This window comes from Mesocricetus auratus, unplaced genomic scaffold (genome assembly GCF_017639785.1).
Source record: "Mesocricetus auratus isolate SY011 unplaced genomic scaffold, BCM_Maur_2.0 Super-Scaffold_100006, whole genome shotgun sequence".
NCBI lineage: Eukaryota > Metazoa > Chordata > Mammalia > Rodentia > Cricetidae > Mesocricetus > Mesocricetus auratus.
Genome location: NW_024429190.1, coordinates 14,918,946 through 14,937,982, shown reverse-complemented (window position 1 = coordinate 14,937,982; position 19,037 = coordinate 14,918,946). Strand labels below are relative to the sequence as shown.

Here is a 19,037-nt window from a genome sequence, read left to right as displayed (position 1 = left end):
AAATTATAGAACATTCTAAATTCAGGTCTTTATTGGGATAAAAACAAAAGGAAAAATAATTTAACATTTATAATAATCAAATACTATGTAACATCAAATTAAGATTAACCCTAAGCTCTCATAGTAAACATTCAGTCTTCACTAGTTCATTTGGACAACTCAGGTGACCTCTAAGTAAGAATGGTATGGGGGCTGTACTCATAGAATCTTGAGCCCCTATGTCTAGCAGGGAATATGTGACACAGAATCGAAGTTCTGAACCTCCAAAATGGTGAGGATACTCAGAGACCCCATTCTTTGATCCAACCTGGGTCCCAGTGTCAGCTAGGAAGTCTAAAAGTCCTCACAGCTCATTTCTTGACTTTGCCTGCTCACTTCTGAGCTAAATCAGAAATAAGGTCTATGTATCCAACTTCAAGCCCCAATCAAGGATAATGGCAAAGTCCACATTAAAGAAGGGCTCCCTACTCTTGTCCCTAGAATTTTTTCTTCTAAAATGACATGCTAAAATTGTGCAGAGAAAGTGACCCAGCTCTCCTTTTCAGTCACATGCAGCACCTGATATCTACAGACCAAGAAGAGATGGTTAGCTCTGTCAACCAGACACAACCTAGATTTACCTGGAGACAGTCTCAAAAGATCTGTCTAGAGCAGGTTGTCCTGTGGACATATTTGTGAGGGACTGTCTTGATTGCCTTAATTGATATGGGATAGCCCAGGCTGAAAATGAGTAACACCATTTGGACCCTGAACTGATTGAAAGTAGAGAAAGTTACTGAGTATTAGGCACACATACATTTATTGTCTCTCCACCTTGACTGTGGCTCTGACCAACGCTTCATTGTAATGATGGACTACGACCTGAAGTTCTAAACTAAATCCTTCCTACCTTCAGTATTTGGGGGGGGGGGTCAGGATATTTTATCATAGCAACAGAAATGAAACTAGGACACAGGGATCATCCACTGGGCCCTGAGCTTGAAAGTTAAAACAGAGGCACATTCTGGAAAACGTACTCAGGAGTGCAGCATTCCATCAACTTTTTTTAAATTCATTTTATGTGTGCCTGAGTGTATGTATGTGTACAGTATGTGCATAGGAGCATGCAGAAGTCAGAAGGTGGCTCAAAATACACGGAAACTTGGGTTACAAGTGGTTGTGAGCCACCTCGTGGATGCTGGGAACTGAATTCAGGCCTTCTGTAAAAGCAGCAACCTTTCTTTCTTTCTTTCTTTCTTTCTTTCTTTCTTTCTTTCTTTCTTTCTTTCTTTCTTTTTTTTAACAAGACAGGGTTTCTCTGTATTGTTTTGGAGGCTATCGGTCCAGCCCGGCCTTGAACTCACAGAGATCCGCCTGCCTCTGCCTCCCGAGTGCTGGGATTAAAGGCGTGCGCCACCACCGCCCGGATAGCAGCAACTTTTCTTAAGAAATAAACCATCTCTCTGGCCCCACCAGCAAATTTTAAATCCTGATTCTGGTGCTATAGTTTGAACAAAAAACGCAAATCAGTTGACAAACATATTAAAAGACATACTTTTCAAATAAAAATAGAAAGTACATCAAAGCCTGTTTTAGCTACTAAAATCTAACTCATTCTGTAGTAGAGAAAACGAAAGCTCAAATCTCCTAAGCACAGAACATGGCTCTTCCCTGGGGCCCTAATGGAGTGATGATACAGCTCATCATAGCTTCCTCTCCCACAATCCCCAGCCTGACTCCACACATGGCTGAAAAACAAACCCCACAGCCCAACCGCCTACCTCATAGCTGGGCAACATTCTAGCTCTTGACCTCCCCTCAGCTGGGGTCCCTCTTTCCACTTCCTATCAGGACCAGCTTCCACACAAAGCCAGTGGTCTGCAAAGAGCCCTCATTTTCTATGAAAATGTGTCTTGAACTGACCCACAAGGCACCCCATTCTCCACAGTATGAGGACCTATCCTGCTCTCTATTCCAAACCTCTGAGTAGGAAGTACAGTGGGAAGGTCTTTCCTACTTCGGGATACCACCTCCACCTCCCCAGATAAAAATTATCTCCTTGCTGCCATGTACTTTATACCAAGGGTTATATTCACTTTACCACCCAAGACTAGAAATACTTGAGGGAAGGAACATACTACCTGGATATCAGACTTCAATGCATTTTCAATACAAAAGAAAAGTAGTATCTGCATATTTTTTGGGCTAGAGACTGGACTTTATAAAACACACAGTAATTCTTACAAGAAGACAAAAGTCCGGGGCTGACTAGCAGTTGACCATTTCTGCATTCCTCCCCTTTCCTTGCCTCTGGCCTGAAGCCATCCCATTTTCCCACTTCACCTTGCCTTTCCCTTGCCAGAGTGAACATACCTAACAGGATCCTGGTCCACCCTACTGACTTACCATGTGGGCTGTAGCAGTTGAAGAGGCAGAAACATGAAAGCATCAGTAAGCAGAAGGGAAAGCATGAGAGACTGGCCTGACCTACGCACAGGGTTATGCTGTGGAAAGTTGGAACCTGTGCCATCTGAGACAAGAAACCACAAAGAAACAAAGGAAGTAGAGACAGGCAGCTAAAGAACCAGAACATAAAGCTGCAGCCTAGAGCAGTGGTCTGTAACCTAAAGCATGCACCAAGCCATCATGAACAGCAGCAGCTTCAGTAAAAAGCCACCACAGAAGACAGGTTTGAGCCAGGCAGTGGTGGTGCATACCTTTAATTCCAGCATGCAGGAGGCAGAGGCAGGTGGATCTCTGAGTCTGAGTCTGAGACCAATCTGGATGGTTTCAGGATGACTAGAAGGAGGAGGAGGAAGAAGAAGGAAGAAAAAAGAGGAAAGAAGGAGGAAGAAGGAAAAAGATGACAATGACAACAAGTTTGAAAGGGAATGCTGCCTACAACTGAAATAACTAGGATCTGGGCAATTTAGAGTCACCTCATTCTCTTTGCCCTTCTTAATGCCCACTTGCGAATCAAGGCAACTGTATTATCTCTCTCTGGCTTTTTGCCTTAAAGACAAGAGATCAAGAAATATCAAAGAAAGCCCGATCTGACCCTGAATAATGAAAACAAGGGTGTCTATGACTGGAGAAGATAGAATTGAAATAGGACACATGTGACCAATGTGAGGGTCACCAATGTACCAAGTGTGTAAAATAGGTGAAACCAATCCAGCCATTACACCAACAGGGGAGATGAAACACAAATGCAGGCACTGCACTGGCTGGGATTTTGTCCATTTGACACAAGCTACGGTGCTCCAGGAGGAAGCCCTACCCACTGTAAGCCAAGCTACTTCTGGGCAGGGGATGCTGAATTGTATGAGGAGGAAGCCAGTAAGCACCATTCCTCCATGGCTCCTGTACTTCAGACTGTACTATGAGCTGTAAGATGGAAGAAACCTTTCATTTCCAAGCTGCTTTTGGTCATAGTGTTTTATCACACCAATACAAAGCAAACTAAGGTTAGACGGTGATGGTGCACACCTTTAATTCCAGCACTCAGTAGGCAGAGGCAAGTGGATCTCTGTGAGTTCAAGGACAGCCTGGTGTACAGAGTGAGTTCCAGGACAGCCAAGGCTACATAGAGAAACCCTTGAAAAAACAAAAAAGGAAGGAAGGAAGGAAGGAAGGAAGGAAGGAAGGAAGGAAGGAAGGAAGGAAGGAAGGAAGGAAGGAAGGGGAGGAGGGAGGGAGGGAGGGGGTGGAGGGAGGGAGGAGGAAGGGAGGGAGGGAGGAGGAAGGGAGGGAAGGAGGGAGGAAGAAAGGAAAGAGCAAGCAAACGAAGAAACAAAGCAAGCAAACTAAGATGGGCACTATGTGCAGATATTGGGAAGTGACAAGAGCAACTTCCCAAAGGCTGCCCCACCCCAACCATTCTTCAGCCTCAACAGAGATAGCTGGAAACCTGAGCACCAGAGAAGTCAGCTCTGACCACAGAGTAGGCTAACTAAGAGACTATGGCCTGGTCATATGGAAAGAATTCCTTAGGAAAGGGGATCCACAGATCCATTAACAACAATGAGTTGATGTGTCATGCTTTGCCTTGCCACTGGGCAAAAGTGAGAATTCCATTACTAACAGGAATGTGTCTCACCACACAAACACACCAACATGCTCACATATGAACAATACAAATTCCATAAAGACAAACACTTAGGTTCACAGAAATAAAGTATATTCCCACCAAGTTATTAGTTACAGGTGCAGTAATTACCCTGCTTGGGCCTGAGGAATGGAGAGGAGAACTGCAGCAGGCCATCTGAAACCATGTTCCTCAGCAGACAAGTCATCCTGATGAAGGCTAGACTCATGAAGGAAAGGAGGGTAACTGCATGGCCAGTATAAAATATGGCGCTTTAAAAAGAAAGACATGGGAAAAAAACTGAAAGGGCCATTCTGCTTTAACACACTAACAGGGAGGAGAATAACCACTGTTAGGTGAGTTTCTAGGTCACTCAAACTAGGATTATGAGGAAAACAGCCTGCAAGGAGAGGGAAGAGATTGATGTCTCTAAATTTCAGGACTGAGACTCTAACCAGGAGGGAATGTGTGAAGGCCTGAAGAAAAGATCCTTGCACAGGACAATGAGATACACATTCTCCTTAGTCATCTTTTAGAAACAGTTTAGGAAGAAGTACTGAGAACTATGTCATAGAGCCTACCTACATGGACGTCAACTTGAGATACAAGTGACACTGTGAACTAGTGATACACTAGTTCAAGAGCCCTATTCATAAACTCAAGGGCAATGTGGAAAGAGGCAACAAGAACAGGCATTAGATTCCTAAGAAGAATATATCAGAATGATAAAAACCAAACTGATTTTGTAAAACATTAAGAATGGGAACAGAAACCAGACATGGTGGTGTACACATTTAATACCAGCATTCAGAGTGTGGAAGTAGGTAGATCTCTATGAGCTCAAGGCCAACCTGATCTACATAATGAGTTCCCGGCTAGCCAAGACTACATAGTAAGACCTGTCTCAAAAAAAAAAAAAAAGAAAGAAAAGAAAAGAAAAGTAGAAAATAATGAGGGTAGGGAAGGAAGATTTTCATCTTGCATCACAGTGGAAAACAGAGCAAAGGAACAGACTGCAGCTGCAGTGATCTGCACTAAGTGTTAAGAAGCAATGGCAGAGTGAGATAGGTACCTGACCCCTCCACACCTCTTCTGGTGCTGCCACTGAGTAGCTGGAACTTCCTGGCTTCACTATCATGTCTGAGCTCTCCTTTTTCCCCATTTAAGTCTTGGTACTTCCAATTAACATAACTTGAGAAGCTACATTTTTACCAACAAGTAGTACTTCTGTTAGAAAGGGCAGAGAATAGAAGAGAAGAAAGGCTTCATTTGCCCACCTTTGCTTTCCCAGTGCTTTGGGGTTCTCCAATCAATGCCCAAACAAAAGTGGGAACCCACAGAGACAGTCCTCTTAAGAAATATGCAACCAAAATAAAGAAGAAAAAAAAAAGAAATAGGCAACCAATGATCATACCGATGCCCTTTAGAATTGATCTATGCACTATAAGCTGCAAAAGAAATAGTAACTGCTGATGGAACACATGTAGCTGCTCAGGGGCAAATACTCCAGGCCCTCCAAGCCACATGCCCAAAATGGAAGATATGTAGATATCCTGAAGATGCTTCACTCAAAGCAGAAGGCTCACTGAAAGCTTGTTCTCCTAACCCGCAACAATCACAGGCGCACACATCCACAGGGCTCTTACTTTGATGACTTTGTTGAGGCACTCATCAGCTACCATCCTGACATCTGATTCTGCATCATCACTGCACAGCAGAAACAGCTCCATAGCAATGCCCAAGAGTTTCTGAAATTCTGGAGAATTTCTAAGTAAAAAGAAGAGAGAAAGAGAGATTGTTACAGGCATGAGACTGATGGCAAAGTGCAATGAGGGATTTAAATGGAATTTTGGAACAAGAATGAACATCACATAAAAATTAAGGATATCTGCATAAAGGTGGACTGCAGTGAGCAGCATATTAGTACTAATTCTCTTTTCTTTTTAGGATTTCATTTAAAAAAGAAAGATTTCATTTAAACACCTTTAAAAGGTATTATCTAGGATACTCAAATCCCAGGAAGCCACATGCTTTGTAGTTGCTTTTACTGTTAGATAGTATTTTTGAAGCTTTGAAAAACCAGTAAGCTAATACATCTCCTTTATTTAATCTCACTTTCAATGTGCTTCAAGGTACAACCACATTTCACTAGACTCCACAGGCTCACCAGGCTTTTCTTTTTCTTTCTTTCTTTCTTTTTTTTGGTTTTTCGAGACAGGGTTTCTCTGTATTGTTTTGGAGCCTGTCCTGGAACTCACTCGGTAGACCAAGCTGGTCTCGAACTCACAGAGATCTCTGCCTCTGCCTCCCTAGTGCTGGGATTAAAGGCGTGTGCCACCAACGCCCGGCTTCACAAGGCTTTTCTATTGCAAGAAACAGAATACTGGTGTCACAAAAACTGGAATCTGGGTACTATTTGTGCACTATTTTTGTAAGTTTAATTGAGAGTACTTGTTTGATATGTCATGATCCAACAAGCTAAGTCCTGTCATAAGGAGAGGCTGGTGAACCATGTGAGTGGAACTCTGAAGTACCTCAAACCTATAACATAAGGCATAGTCTGTAAGTGATCCTAGTGACAAAGGAACAGGGTGCGCTATTCCTAATACATCAAAAGCAGACTGTTGTCTCAGGATCTTAATTTAAAGAACCCTGATCTACAGTCTCATTATTTTTCACCACTAAGCAGAAAGTCCTAGCACAGGCCTTTAATCCCAGCACAAGGGAGGCAGAGGCAATGGAATCTCTGTGAGTTCTAAGTCAGTTAGAGCTACACAATGAGACTCTTGTCTCAAAAGGCGTGGAAAGACATCCATAAACCTAAGAGAAAGAAAAAAGGTATCAGTAATGCTAAACACATACAGAGCAAGAAATAAGACATGGCACTCAGCATTGGTAAGAAATACAGTCATAAACTAGGAGCTAAGGAGGGGAACTTGATGCTAGAGACTTTCCCTCAGACATCTGCCTTAGCATTGCCAAAACAGAAGGCTAATGACAGCTACAAGAGTGAACTCAGGTTTCCTTCTAGAAACATCAAAGTAAAAAGAAACAGATAAGGTTAATTATTTAACAAACTTATTCAAAATATCAACATGTAGTCAGAAGGTAACTTGACAGCAGACCTGATGACCTGACTTCAATATTCATAACTTACATCATGAAAAGAACCAACTCTTGAAAGTTGCTCTCTTTCACATAAGTGCAGTGTCTCATGCACACTCACACATATAACACACACAAAATCAATCAATGTAATAAAAAATAAATAAATTAGGACTGTGTTAGACAGCAAGCTCTTTAAGAATCAGGAAACTCTGAAGGAAGTCGTATTAAGACTCAGGAAGTGGCTAGGTATGGTGGCACGTGCCTTTGATCCCAGTACTTAGGAGACAGAAATAGGAGGTCTCTCTTTGAGTTCAAGACCAGCCTGGTCTACAGTAAGTTGAAGAACTACATATATAGATCCTGTCTCAAAAACAAATAAACAAACAAACAACAACAAAGAATAAAAATACTCAAGAAGTAAGCAAGTCTCAAGAAGTCCCTGAAACTTATCAGATTCATAACTACTCTCTGTCCCTAAATGTGCTGTCTAGTTTGATGTCAGCTTGACACAAGCTAGGATCATTTTGGAAGAGGGAACTTCAGTTGAGAAAATGCCTCCACCAGTTTGGCCCCCACCACATTTTCTTGATTAACGATTGATATCAAAGCAGCTATTTTGTTGTGGGTGGTGCCGCCCCTGGGATGGTGGTCCTGACTTCCCTCAGTGATGGACTATGATCTGGAAGTTTAAGATGAAATAAAACTTACCCTCCCTAAACTGCTTTTGGTCACGGTGGGTTTTTTTTGTTTTGCTTTGTTTTGTTTTTGTTTGTTTTTTGAGACAGGGTTTCTCTGTGGCTTTGGAGGCTATCCTGGAACTAGATCTTGTAGACAAGGCTGGTCTCGAACTCACAGAGATCTGCCTGCCTCTGCCTCCCGAGTGCTGGGATTAAAGGCGTGAGCCACCAACGCCCAGCTGGTCACGCTGTTTTATCATAGCAATAGAAACCCTGAAAAGGACACCAGGGTTATAAAGCAGTAAGGACAGTTGAAGGGAGGGAAACTCCTGAAATGTTGAAGTCTATGTTATACAGAGAGTTTCAGAGTTGCAGCTTTAGTGAGCAATCACCCATGCACAGGGTGGGTTTTTGGTGATGCATTGCCTTTTGAGTCAACCATGCTCTAAAAGTTACTGCAAGTAACCCTTGTACACTCACTGATTCACCAAGTTGAATTTTAGTGGTATCAGTACTTTGATCTGTTAATACTTCCCTATGGGTTGAATAAACATTTATTCACATCTCCCCAAGCACAGTGTCACAGAATAGGTTGCCACATGCATGATTACATCTGCAATCCCAGCACTCAAGAGGCAGAGACAAGATCACCACTTGTCCCAGATTAGTATATAGTAGTGAGGTCTTGGGGGAGAGGAAGAGAGAGAGGGGGAGAGGGGGAGAGGGAGGGAGGGGGAGGGATGTAGGGAGAGGGAAGAGGAAGAGGAAGGAGGAGGAGGAGGTCGAGGAAGAGAAGGAGGAGGAGGAAAGTCTCTTATGGTTACCGCTATTTCCACTGCTCTTCAATCCTTTGTGTAGATCCAAATTCTATCTGGTATCGTTTTTCTATCTACCAGAAACTTCCTTTAAAATGTCTTAAACGCATTGCTTGTCCTGTAGTATGTCTGAAAACCTGTTTTACCTCTTCATTTGACAGAGATTTTAACTGGGAAAGCATGCCTTACAGATGGCACTTCCCTGGACTCTGGCAGGCATTTCCTATGAGAAGTTGTCTGTGGCCTTATTTTAGTTCAAGCTCAGTCTTTCCCCTGTCTTGTTTCTACTATCCATACCTTCAACCTTTTGCTTCCTGAACACACAAAATAGTCTGTTTCAATGTTTCTGTGTGCTAACCTAGTTTAATTTCTGGGCCAATGTTGACAAATTGTTCTTGTTACAAATTGTAACGTCCTACACTTTGCATTTCTGGTTGATTTTTGTTGCGGTCAGATTTTGGTTTGAAGCCAGTGTCTCTATCTATGTCTATCGTGGCCCCGTGTGTCTTACCTCTGACAAAAAGTCTAATGATTTTGATTGCCAACTTGTAAGGTGACAATGTCCTATTTTGTTTTCATCACTGCTCCAGCTGCTACAGGAAAATCCCACAGTCTAGATGGCTGAAAGCATAACATATGTCTCTGGCAAATGGAGTCAATGCTGGTACCAAGTGGAGGACAGGGAGAGGAGAGCAGAGAGTCATGCTTTCTTACCCTCTAAATATCTACAATCTGGCTTTCTTGTAGCAAACCAGAATTTTTTTTTCCTTAAGACAAGAGTTTCTCTGTGTAGCTTTTGAGCCTGTTCTGGCACTCACTCTATAGACCAGGCTGTCCTCAAATTCACAGAGATCTGCCTGCCTCTGCCTCCCGATTGCTGAGATTAAAGGCATATGCCACCACCACTCAGGTGATATATGTATTTTCTAGAGTTCTGCAAGTCACCCTAGCAAACTAAAAACTCCTGAACCTAAAGAGGAGGGACACACAAATCTCATACTAGTCATTCAATGGCCCCCTACAGGCCTCGGTCTGGTACTTAAAGAGCAGTTTATGAGACAAAGTGGTATAAATTTGTGGGATGTGACATTAACCCCAAGAAGACAGAGTAAACACTGAACTCACCTACTAAAATGCATAACTGGCCTCAGTTATAGAATGGGGGATTAAGCCTTCAACACATAGACTGGGATGGGAGATAAAACATTCAGTCCACAACTAATAAAGATGAACTTTTAACATAGGAAACACAAAGTACTGAGCCCAACCAGATTCCTTTCTTTCTTTTTCTTATTTTGTTTGTTTGTTTATTTATTTTAGATTTTGAGAAGAAGTCATGCTTTTATAAAGCCCAGGTGTGGTAATATATTATTTATTTGATTTAATAAAGATTGCCTGATGTAACAGAATGCAAAGCCAGCCACACTTGGTTTAATCCCAGGACTCAGGATGGATCTCTGTGAGTTCAAGACCACCCAGGGCTACAAGAGAGTGAGTCAACTAAAAGATTAACAGAGCTCACATCTTTAATCCCAGCCCTAGAGAAGTGTATAAAAGACAGGAGCCCAATGCCTCAGACTGCATTCTGAGATTTAGTCCCCAGCCACGTTGAAGACAGGCAGCAGTATGAGGCTTGGGGGAGAGCTCTTGGAGACAGGATCTACCCTTTCAGTCTGAGGTAGAGGTAAGAAGCTAGTGACCATCTGTTTTGTTTTTCCAATCTTCAGCTTGAAGCTTGAAGCTTGAAGCTCAGGGTCTTTTATGATTTGTGTTATACCCAGGCTAGCCTCTAACCCGTGAACTTCCTTTGCCTCTTGTCAAAGTAGTACTCCAGTCAAATTTCTTTATTGAAATACTTGTTTTCTTTATCTATTTTCTTATTAAGATAATGGTCTTTTCTTTAATGATTCACAAATAAACTATTAAACCTTTCATTCATACACTGTCAATACCCTCCCTAAATTGCATTTACTTTCTATTTTATTTAAGGTGGGTTTTGATATTTAAGCTATATTCTAAAGCCAGGTGTCCTGATTAGTTTAGAATACAATTACCCAAGAGACATCTAAAGGGGGGGGGGAACACACTAGAGAGCACTGGCTGCTCTCCCAGAAGTCTCAGCAATCACATGGTGGCTCATAGCCATCTATAATGGTATCTGCTGTCCTCTTCTGTCATGCAAGCATGCAAACAGAGCACTCATAAATAAATAAATAAGTGAATGAATGAATGAATAAATGAATAAATAAATAAGTAAATCTTAAAAAAAAAAGTTACCTGAGAGACTGTGCCACGATGTTTTCACATATTGTCAGACAATGACTTACACGGTCCTTCTTGGTGGCTGAGAGTTCCTTCTTTCTAAAAATCAAAAGGAAAAGAAATGAGCTTTGTTTCTTTATTTCATTCATTCCTAAGTACTTCTTGGCTACCACCAGTGAATCATTAACCCCATGCTGGGAAAAGGGTAGCATAAGGATGGGTAGGGATGGTAACAGATGAGTTCTACCAAGGGCTTCCTAATGCACCACTCACATGAACCAAAAAAAAAAAAAAAAAAATCAGAGGAATCAAAAAGACATTATTTTTCTCCATTATAGAGAGAAAGGGGAAATGAAGTGCCAATAGTCAGGCAGGGAGGAAAACAGGCAGGATAGACCCCATGAAAGGCAAAGTCAGAGATGAAGACTGTACAGGGGTTCCCAGCACAGAAAGATCCAGAGCCTGAATGTTATACCAGTAAAGATCTGTCACTACTGGGACCAGTGTGTCTCTTTCATCTCTGTCCTAAAACAGAGTTTTTCTGACAAGTTGTGCTGCAGAATGCTGATCACCCACTGAAATTTGCATAGCTTGATCTTTGCCTTGACTTGCCAAAGATTGCACAAGTAGGAAGTGTTGTGCCCAAGTTGTAAAGTTCCCCAGAGACTACCAGATCTATTAAACTGAAAAAGCAAGGTTTAATGATTGTTTATCTAACCATAACAGGGACCCCGTCTAGCAAGCTGACACAGCAGCCCCTAGAAGGAGTGAAGTTCCCTGTCTACTGCTAGGTTTTAAAGACCAAAGTTACAGGATTACATCAGTAGGCACAGATTGGTTTCTGATTGGTTGACATTTGAGTACAATTAGGAGCATTTTTTAAAGTCATATTTTGGCATGAAATTCCTGTGCATTAATTATTTTTATTGGTCAGTGTTGAGAGGGAACAGTCTGTGGTTTCTATGGCATTGTCTTGTTACTTGTAGATGGCCTGTTGTACATGGATACCAATAGTTTTTAGAACTATATCCTGGAGACTACAGGGGAGGTTTAGGTCCCCCCTTGGAGTTTCTTTTGTGGCCAAACAGTTCCCAGGAACGAAGCATCTAGGAGGCTGGGGTGGGGGGTCGGGGTCTGGAGTTTCTTTGTGTTCAGTTTTGGCCCTAGACTCCGGGAGGCCAGAGGATCTGGAGTTTCCTTGTGTCAGAGGCCTACATGTGTTTTCTGTAGCCTATCATGGCTAATAAAGCAGGCGCTGAGTGAGGATCTAGTCCCTTCATTTTTAAAAGTGAAGCCTTTGAGTTTAGTTTACCCCTTTCAGGAAGTAAGAGCCAGGACTGGTTCTCTAACTTTAAATATAATCTCACCAATTCACACTCAGTTCACATTTTCCCCCATTTAAAATAACACTGAAACAAGAATGCATATTACAGCCAGTGGCTATACTTACTGCAGCCTGTGGTAGTCCTTAGCTCCTGAGCTCCAGGATACCTTTCCATCTTAGCTGTGTAACACTCAGTATTCTGTGACTCCCAAATGCCAGAATACCTGTCCCACCCGATCAGCCCCAAATGCCTACAGTTAATGCCAGTAAAGAATCCATCAGTACTGGGGTCAATGAACGTGTCCCCTTCATCTCTTCCTAAAAAGGACTTTTCCTGACAAATCAAGCTGCAGAGGCTGATCACCAAAACTTGTCTAGCTACAGCCACATAACTTGGTCCCATAGATGGATTGGGAACACAAGTGACATACAGAATTGCTATTGCATCTGTTTGTCCTATCTATCTCCCTCCAATCAGAACAAACATGCCCAACACTCAGGTTTCAATTACATAGATAAAGACAGTAAGAAGAGTGCAGAACAGCATGGAAGCATCTTGGGTCCCTACAGGACTTTCAGAAGCTCAGATCCACACACTTCCCATTCTCATAAGAAGCTCACTGCAGAAATGCTGGAATTGAAATCTAACAAACATCCTTTATCCAGTAAAAGACAAAATGTGATAGTCAAACAACGGAAACTACTTACTAGAAAAAGGAAGTAACTACTGATAGGAAATGGGCAAATCATAATGCACTACACTTGAGGAAAGAAATTAAGACTTCAAAGACTGACAGAGTGGTTCTATTTTTAAAACATTCTGGAACAAACAAAACTATAAGAATGAAAATATGACCAGTAGTTTCCAGGGATGATAAGGTGACAGCAAAAAGACATACAGAGCTTTGGAGGTGGCAGAACCACTCTAAATGCAGATTATGGGGCTAGCAAGATGGCTCAGACAGTAAAATTACTTGCCATATGAGCTTGAGGACCTGAGTGTGATCCCTAGAGCCCACAATAGAGAGAACAAATCCCCAAAGTTGTTCTCTGGCCTCCACACATGTTCCTTTGTGCATGAGCATACACACACACACACACACACACACACACTCTCATGTGCACACACTCGAGCACACACACTCACACATGGGCATGCGTTCGTCATAATTATAATAAATTAAATTTATGAATCCTAATTATGATAGACACAGGGATTAGTGCATTAGTCAAATCGCACAGAATGTACACTTAATAACATTTTCACACACGGTAAAGAAAATGCTATGAGAATAAAATGCTTTCTTCTCTAAGTCACTTGGTACTAGAGCCTCTGCTGTAGTAGCTTAGATAGTGCCTTCTTTATGATAGCCAAAAAGGATCCTTAGAGAACACCAACCACCTTAAGCATTTTAGGGAGCAAACTATACTTTGATTTGCACAGGGAAACTTTGTCCCAGCCTTTAAATGAAATGAATTCAGACTCAGACATGCTTCAAAACACAATGGTCTGAGATTTTTAGTGACTTCAGATCAAGTAGAACCTCCAGAGTTAAAAGCCAGAAAGTTGAGCTGACCTTTGTTGTGGAACAACTTTCTCAATTCCAATAATGGGACTCAGGTAACTCAGACAGCATGGTAAACAGGTAATTTCGATGGTCCCACCATGATCAGTGGTATACAGCCTGGTATACGGCCGCACAAGGCAGCAAGCTGCATTGAAAGACTGCCATGACATTGAGGATGGGGGTGGGCTCCCAAACAAGGTGATTCTCAAGGTCCTGTCAGGCTGTCACAAGTTTATGACAGAAGCAACACATCAAGATGCCAACTTTTCTGTAATTAAGAATTACTGTGATGCTCTCTCAGCCTGGACTCTTAGGGGAGTGCCTGGACTCTACCAAGAGTAAAATGACAGACTCTAGATATCCCCTATGGGGAAGGATTTGGCAATAGGGTGGGAGGCTGGGGGGGGGGAAGGGGAGTGCGGGAGAAGGGGAGGGAGAGGGAACTGGGATTGACATGTAAAACAAGCTATTTAAAATTAAAATAAAAAATGATAAAATAAAATAAAGAAAGAATTACTGTGTAGGTCTCCAACATGTTTATCACTTAGTAGAATCATGGAGTGAGTGGTTACCAAAAGAGGGTTGGGGGGGGGGTCAGTCCTGAAAAGATGAGTCAGTGGTTAAAACACTTGTTATGCAAGCAAAGGAGCCAGAACTCTGGTCACCAACCCATTTAAATGCAAGGTGACAGTGGCATCCACCTATGATTCCAGTCTTGTAAAGTGGAGATGGAATTCCTGGAGCTAGCTGGCTATCAACACAAGCCTGAGTTTGACTGAGAGACATTGCCTCAAAGAAAAAAGTAGAAAAATGATCAAGAAAGATTCCGACATCAACCTTAGGCCTCCACAATCTAGAACATATTTGCATATCCTACACAAACACTACACTACACACACACACACATTAAAAAAGATTTAAAAAAAAAAAACAGCTTCACACCAATTACATGTTTGATGACCTAGCTAGGCCTATGGGACATTTATTTTACTACTTTGGAAAAAGTTTTCTGTGTTCATTCTCCCTCCCCTTCCTTCATGAGATAAACCCACATGACAAAGTTAGCAACAAACAATGTAACAATATGATCCACCTCTCACAGCCTGCCACCTTGGATTTACTCAGTCAAGATCATCAAACTATGAGTTAAGGAGGATACCAATCTTAACAATGAAATGAAAATTCATGATTCTGCTTTTTTGTCCAGTTTGAGGCACAGAGGACCCTGAAGGAAGCCTTCTTACTTACCAGTGGCCCTTTTTCGGGTCCTACTGGTACTTCCTCAGGCAGTGCTCCTTAGAATATATCTACAGAATTGAGGGTGGAGGGACCACATCATATCTGCATTACTGGCACTCACACTGTACAACATTCTACAAAGAGCTTATCAAATAAAGAAGTAAATCTCTGATGTGAGAGACTCTGTTAAAGAAATCATCAGCACTGGTTTCTTGAGTGAGTCTTTGGAGACTCAGAAGATAAACAACAATGATCCTAACTTTACATGAGTTTCCAAAACCAAGAGATCAAAGAAAGGTAGAAATTAAAATGCTTTATCCCAAACACCACCAGCTCAAATTCTTTGGTCTGGTATGAAAATTGCTTAAAGAGACAGGAAGATGGCTCAGTGAGTAAAAGTATCTGCCCTGCAAGTCCAATGACCTGAGATTGATCCCAAAACCCTTATTAAAAGTTAAATGCAGCCGGGCCGTGGCTCACGCCTTTAATCCCAGCACTCAGGAGCCAGAGGCAGGCGGATCTCTGTGAGTTCGAGGTGAGCCTGGTCTACAGAGTGAGTTCCAGGACAGCCTCCAAAACAATACAGAGAACCCTGTCTCAAAAACAAAACAAAACAAAAAGTTAAATGCAGTAGTACACATCTGTAATCTTAGCACTCCTAAGCAGAGATAGGAGGCACAAATGGGGAATTACCTGGAAGGTCACAAGACAGTTAGCCTGAGAGATTGGGGGTGGTGGTGGTGAAGAGGAACAAAGAGAAGGAGGAGGGGTAGGAAACAAGGCAGAAAGGAAATGACCAATGAGATGGCTAATCTCAGCTGACTACTTCTGGAATCAGCTAAATCCCAAGCAGCTGGGCACATAATGGGAAGACCCACCCTTAAATCTGGGCTACAGCTTCTAGTGGGGTGTGGGGTGTGTGTGTGTGTGTGTGCAAATTTGCACACACACACACACATATATATTGGTATATACATATAGAAGTAGTTAGAATGAGAACGGCCTCCATAGGCTCATATGTTTGAATATTTGTTCCCAGTTAGTGGACCTGTTTGGAAAGGATTAGGAAGTGTGGCCTTGTAGAGGTAAGTTTATCACTGGGACCAGGCCTAGTGTCTCTCTACTCACAAACCACTGATCAGATGTGAGTTCTCAGCACCATGCTTGCCTGTCTGACTCCACAATATTGATATGATGATAACAGACTAACCCTCTTTCTTCTTCCTTCTCTCCCAGGCTGGCATGAATCTCACTCTGTATCCCCCTCTAGATGAGAAGTCAAGGTCCTCCTGCCTCACCTCCAGTTCCCAATACCCAGCCTAGGTCCCAGTTTGAAAACCTCTTTTCTATCTCATTCTGTCCAGTAAGAAAACCTGATGTTTAAAAAAACAAACAAAACAAAACAAAAATCTGTAGCTATTTCATTCTCTATGGAATTAGATGGATTTTTAGAGATAAGCCAAACATTTGTTTTTCATGAAAAGTAAAATGAATAAAAGGAACTGCATAGCTCAGGGCAGGAACTGTATCAACAGAGTAAAATAAACCCTGGCTTTCCAACCACATGGAACTACATCTTAAAAATTAAAACAAGCTTCAGCCAGTTTCTTCTAAGTGTGCAATGAAGCAATCTACAGAGGCTCACAATTATGGAGGTATGCAATGCATTTTTAAATTATCTAAAAACTACCTCTGAAAACACGAATCCAGGCCCTCTCATCTGAATTCTTGACTTTAAAATTACACTGACTGTGCTTTTTAAAATGTGATTCCAGGGGCTGGAGAGATGGCTCAGTGGTTAGCAGTGCTTGGGTCCTTCCAGGGGACCAAGTTCAGTTCCCAGGACCTATATCAGATGGCTCACAGCTACCTGTAACTCCAGATACAGGGGCCCAATAGCCTCTTCAGGACACCTGCACTGACTTGCACAGGTCAGGTCCCCACACAGAATATACATACATACATACATACATACATACACACACACACACACACAGACACACACCAAATTAAAAGTAAAAATACTTTTTAAAGAGGGAAAACTGGACCACTCAAGGAATTTGAAAACATTCCTCCTCACCAGGATTTACACACACACACACACACACACACACACACACACACACACACACACACACACACTCATGCAGGAAGGTCTTTAAGCAGCAAAACCCTACAGTCTTCCAACAGCAAAAGACTTCTGTGTAGGACACAGAAGAAGCCATCTAGGAAAGACACAAGAATCAGTATGGAGTACAAAGGTTCTTCAAATACAAAGACAGACTGAGGTACAATGTACTGTTCAATGAAGAGTTCTATTAGCAAGAGACCCTCTTTATTTTAAGATAACTAGAGCCAGGCATGATACACATCTTCAATTCTAGAATGCAGGAGTTAGTAGAGGCAGGAGAATCACAACATGTTCAAGGCCAGCATTCACTACAAAGCAAAACTATGTCTCCAACAGATAAACAAATCCAGAAAGAAAAAAAAAAAAAAAAAAAGACAGCCAAGTGGTGGTGGCACATACCTTTAATCCCAGCACTCAGGAGGCAGAGACAGGAGAATCTCTGTGAGTTCAAGGCCAGCCTGGTCTACAGAGTGAGTTCCAGAAAAGTCAGAACTGTTACACAGAGAAATTCTCTCAAAAACAAGGCCAAATAATAATAATAATACAAAGACAGGAGATACACACAGAGCATCAAGGAAACTTGAGAAACGAGTGTTCACAGTGGAAGGACAAACAAGAAGTCTACTTCGCACCACACATAAAAACTAACTCCTGATACACAGCCAAATTCAATGGGGAAGCAAATTAATGTCAGTCATTTATGTAACAAAATCAGGAAATGTTTCATGACCTCAGGTTGATTAAAACTTCATCAAAAAAAAAAAAAAGAAATAAGAGCACTTACTATAACCCTGTCTCGAAAAACAAAAACAAACAAAACAAAAAAGAGCACTTACCATAATGGAAAACTATGGCAAACTGAACTTCATCAAAATGAGGAACTGCTTATTAAAAAGCACCATTTTGTAAGGGAAAAGATAGGCCAAGATGGCAGGAGGTATGCTCACAGCAGCACTTAACTGTATTACTTAATAACCCAAACATACAACTAAGAAGAGAAAAAAGTGGCGTATTCATACAAAACAGACTAAATGGGTAAATATTAAACCAACAACACTAAACAAAAGAAAGCTGTGACACATGTGAGTATCAACAGGTAGAGCTGTATGATTCTATTCACATGACTCTGGCTGCACGCAGCACTGGCCTGCAAAAGCAACAGGCAAGAAGGTTTTTTGTGAATTCATGCCCCAAAAGTTGGATGCCAGCTGAAGAGTGATCCTGATTGGTCTTATACTGGGGTGAGAGCTGAAGGATCAGAAGCCAAGGAGCAGCCACAGTCGCTTTCCTCTGAATCCTCATACCGAATGGGGCTAAGATCCAGTCTATGCCCTGTCTTATCACTTCCTGTCTCTACCCCATGTTGTCACTTCCTGTCTCCTCTCTGTACAGACCTCCAGACCTCTATGGTTGACTAGTGGCTAGCTCTGCCCTCTGATCTCCAGGCAAGCTTTGTCAGAACACAAAAAGATCACAATGGGGATTAAACTTGGTCTTGAGAAAATTCAGCATACATTTGCTCACTGAATTTCACTACAGTGTTTGTTATTCAGTTTTGAATATCATGTGAATAGAATCATACAGCTCTACCTGTTGATACTCACATGTGTGTCACAGCCTTCTTTTGTTTAGTGTTGTTGGTTTAATATTTACCCATTTAGCCTGTCTGTTTTCCTCCCCAAGACCTGAGTCTGGGACTTTTCTGTTGCAGTCTCTCTGCAGCAAACTTCACAGGCACTTAGGCTCCAAATGCTACTGGAGTTAGCCCCTCACCACCAGTCAGCTCTGCCTTTAGGCAGCTCCCACCATACATGCTTACAGCTCCTGCTATACATATATTCAGGTCC

At 42.0% G+C, this 19,037-nt stretch overlaps 1 protein-coding gene across 2 annotated transcripts in view; it reads right to left on the bottom strand.

Moving 5' to 3' along the window:
* Htt (huntingtin) overlaps window positions 1–19,037 on the bottom strand; it is a 141,818-nt gene that overhangs the window by 111,025 nt on the left and 11,756 nt on the right. For both annotated transcript variants that reach the window (XM_040746950.1, XM_040746951.1), the window contains exons 2-3: window positions 10,944–11,027; window positions 5,713–5,833 (exon numbers count right to left, since the gene is read on the bottom strand). In XM_040746950.1, the coding sequence (XP_040602884.1) occupies window positions 5,713–5,833; window positions 10,944–11,027 (205 nt within the window). The remainder of the gene's footprint in view (window positions 1–5,712; window positions 5,834–10,943; window positions 11,028–19,037) is intronic.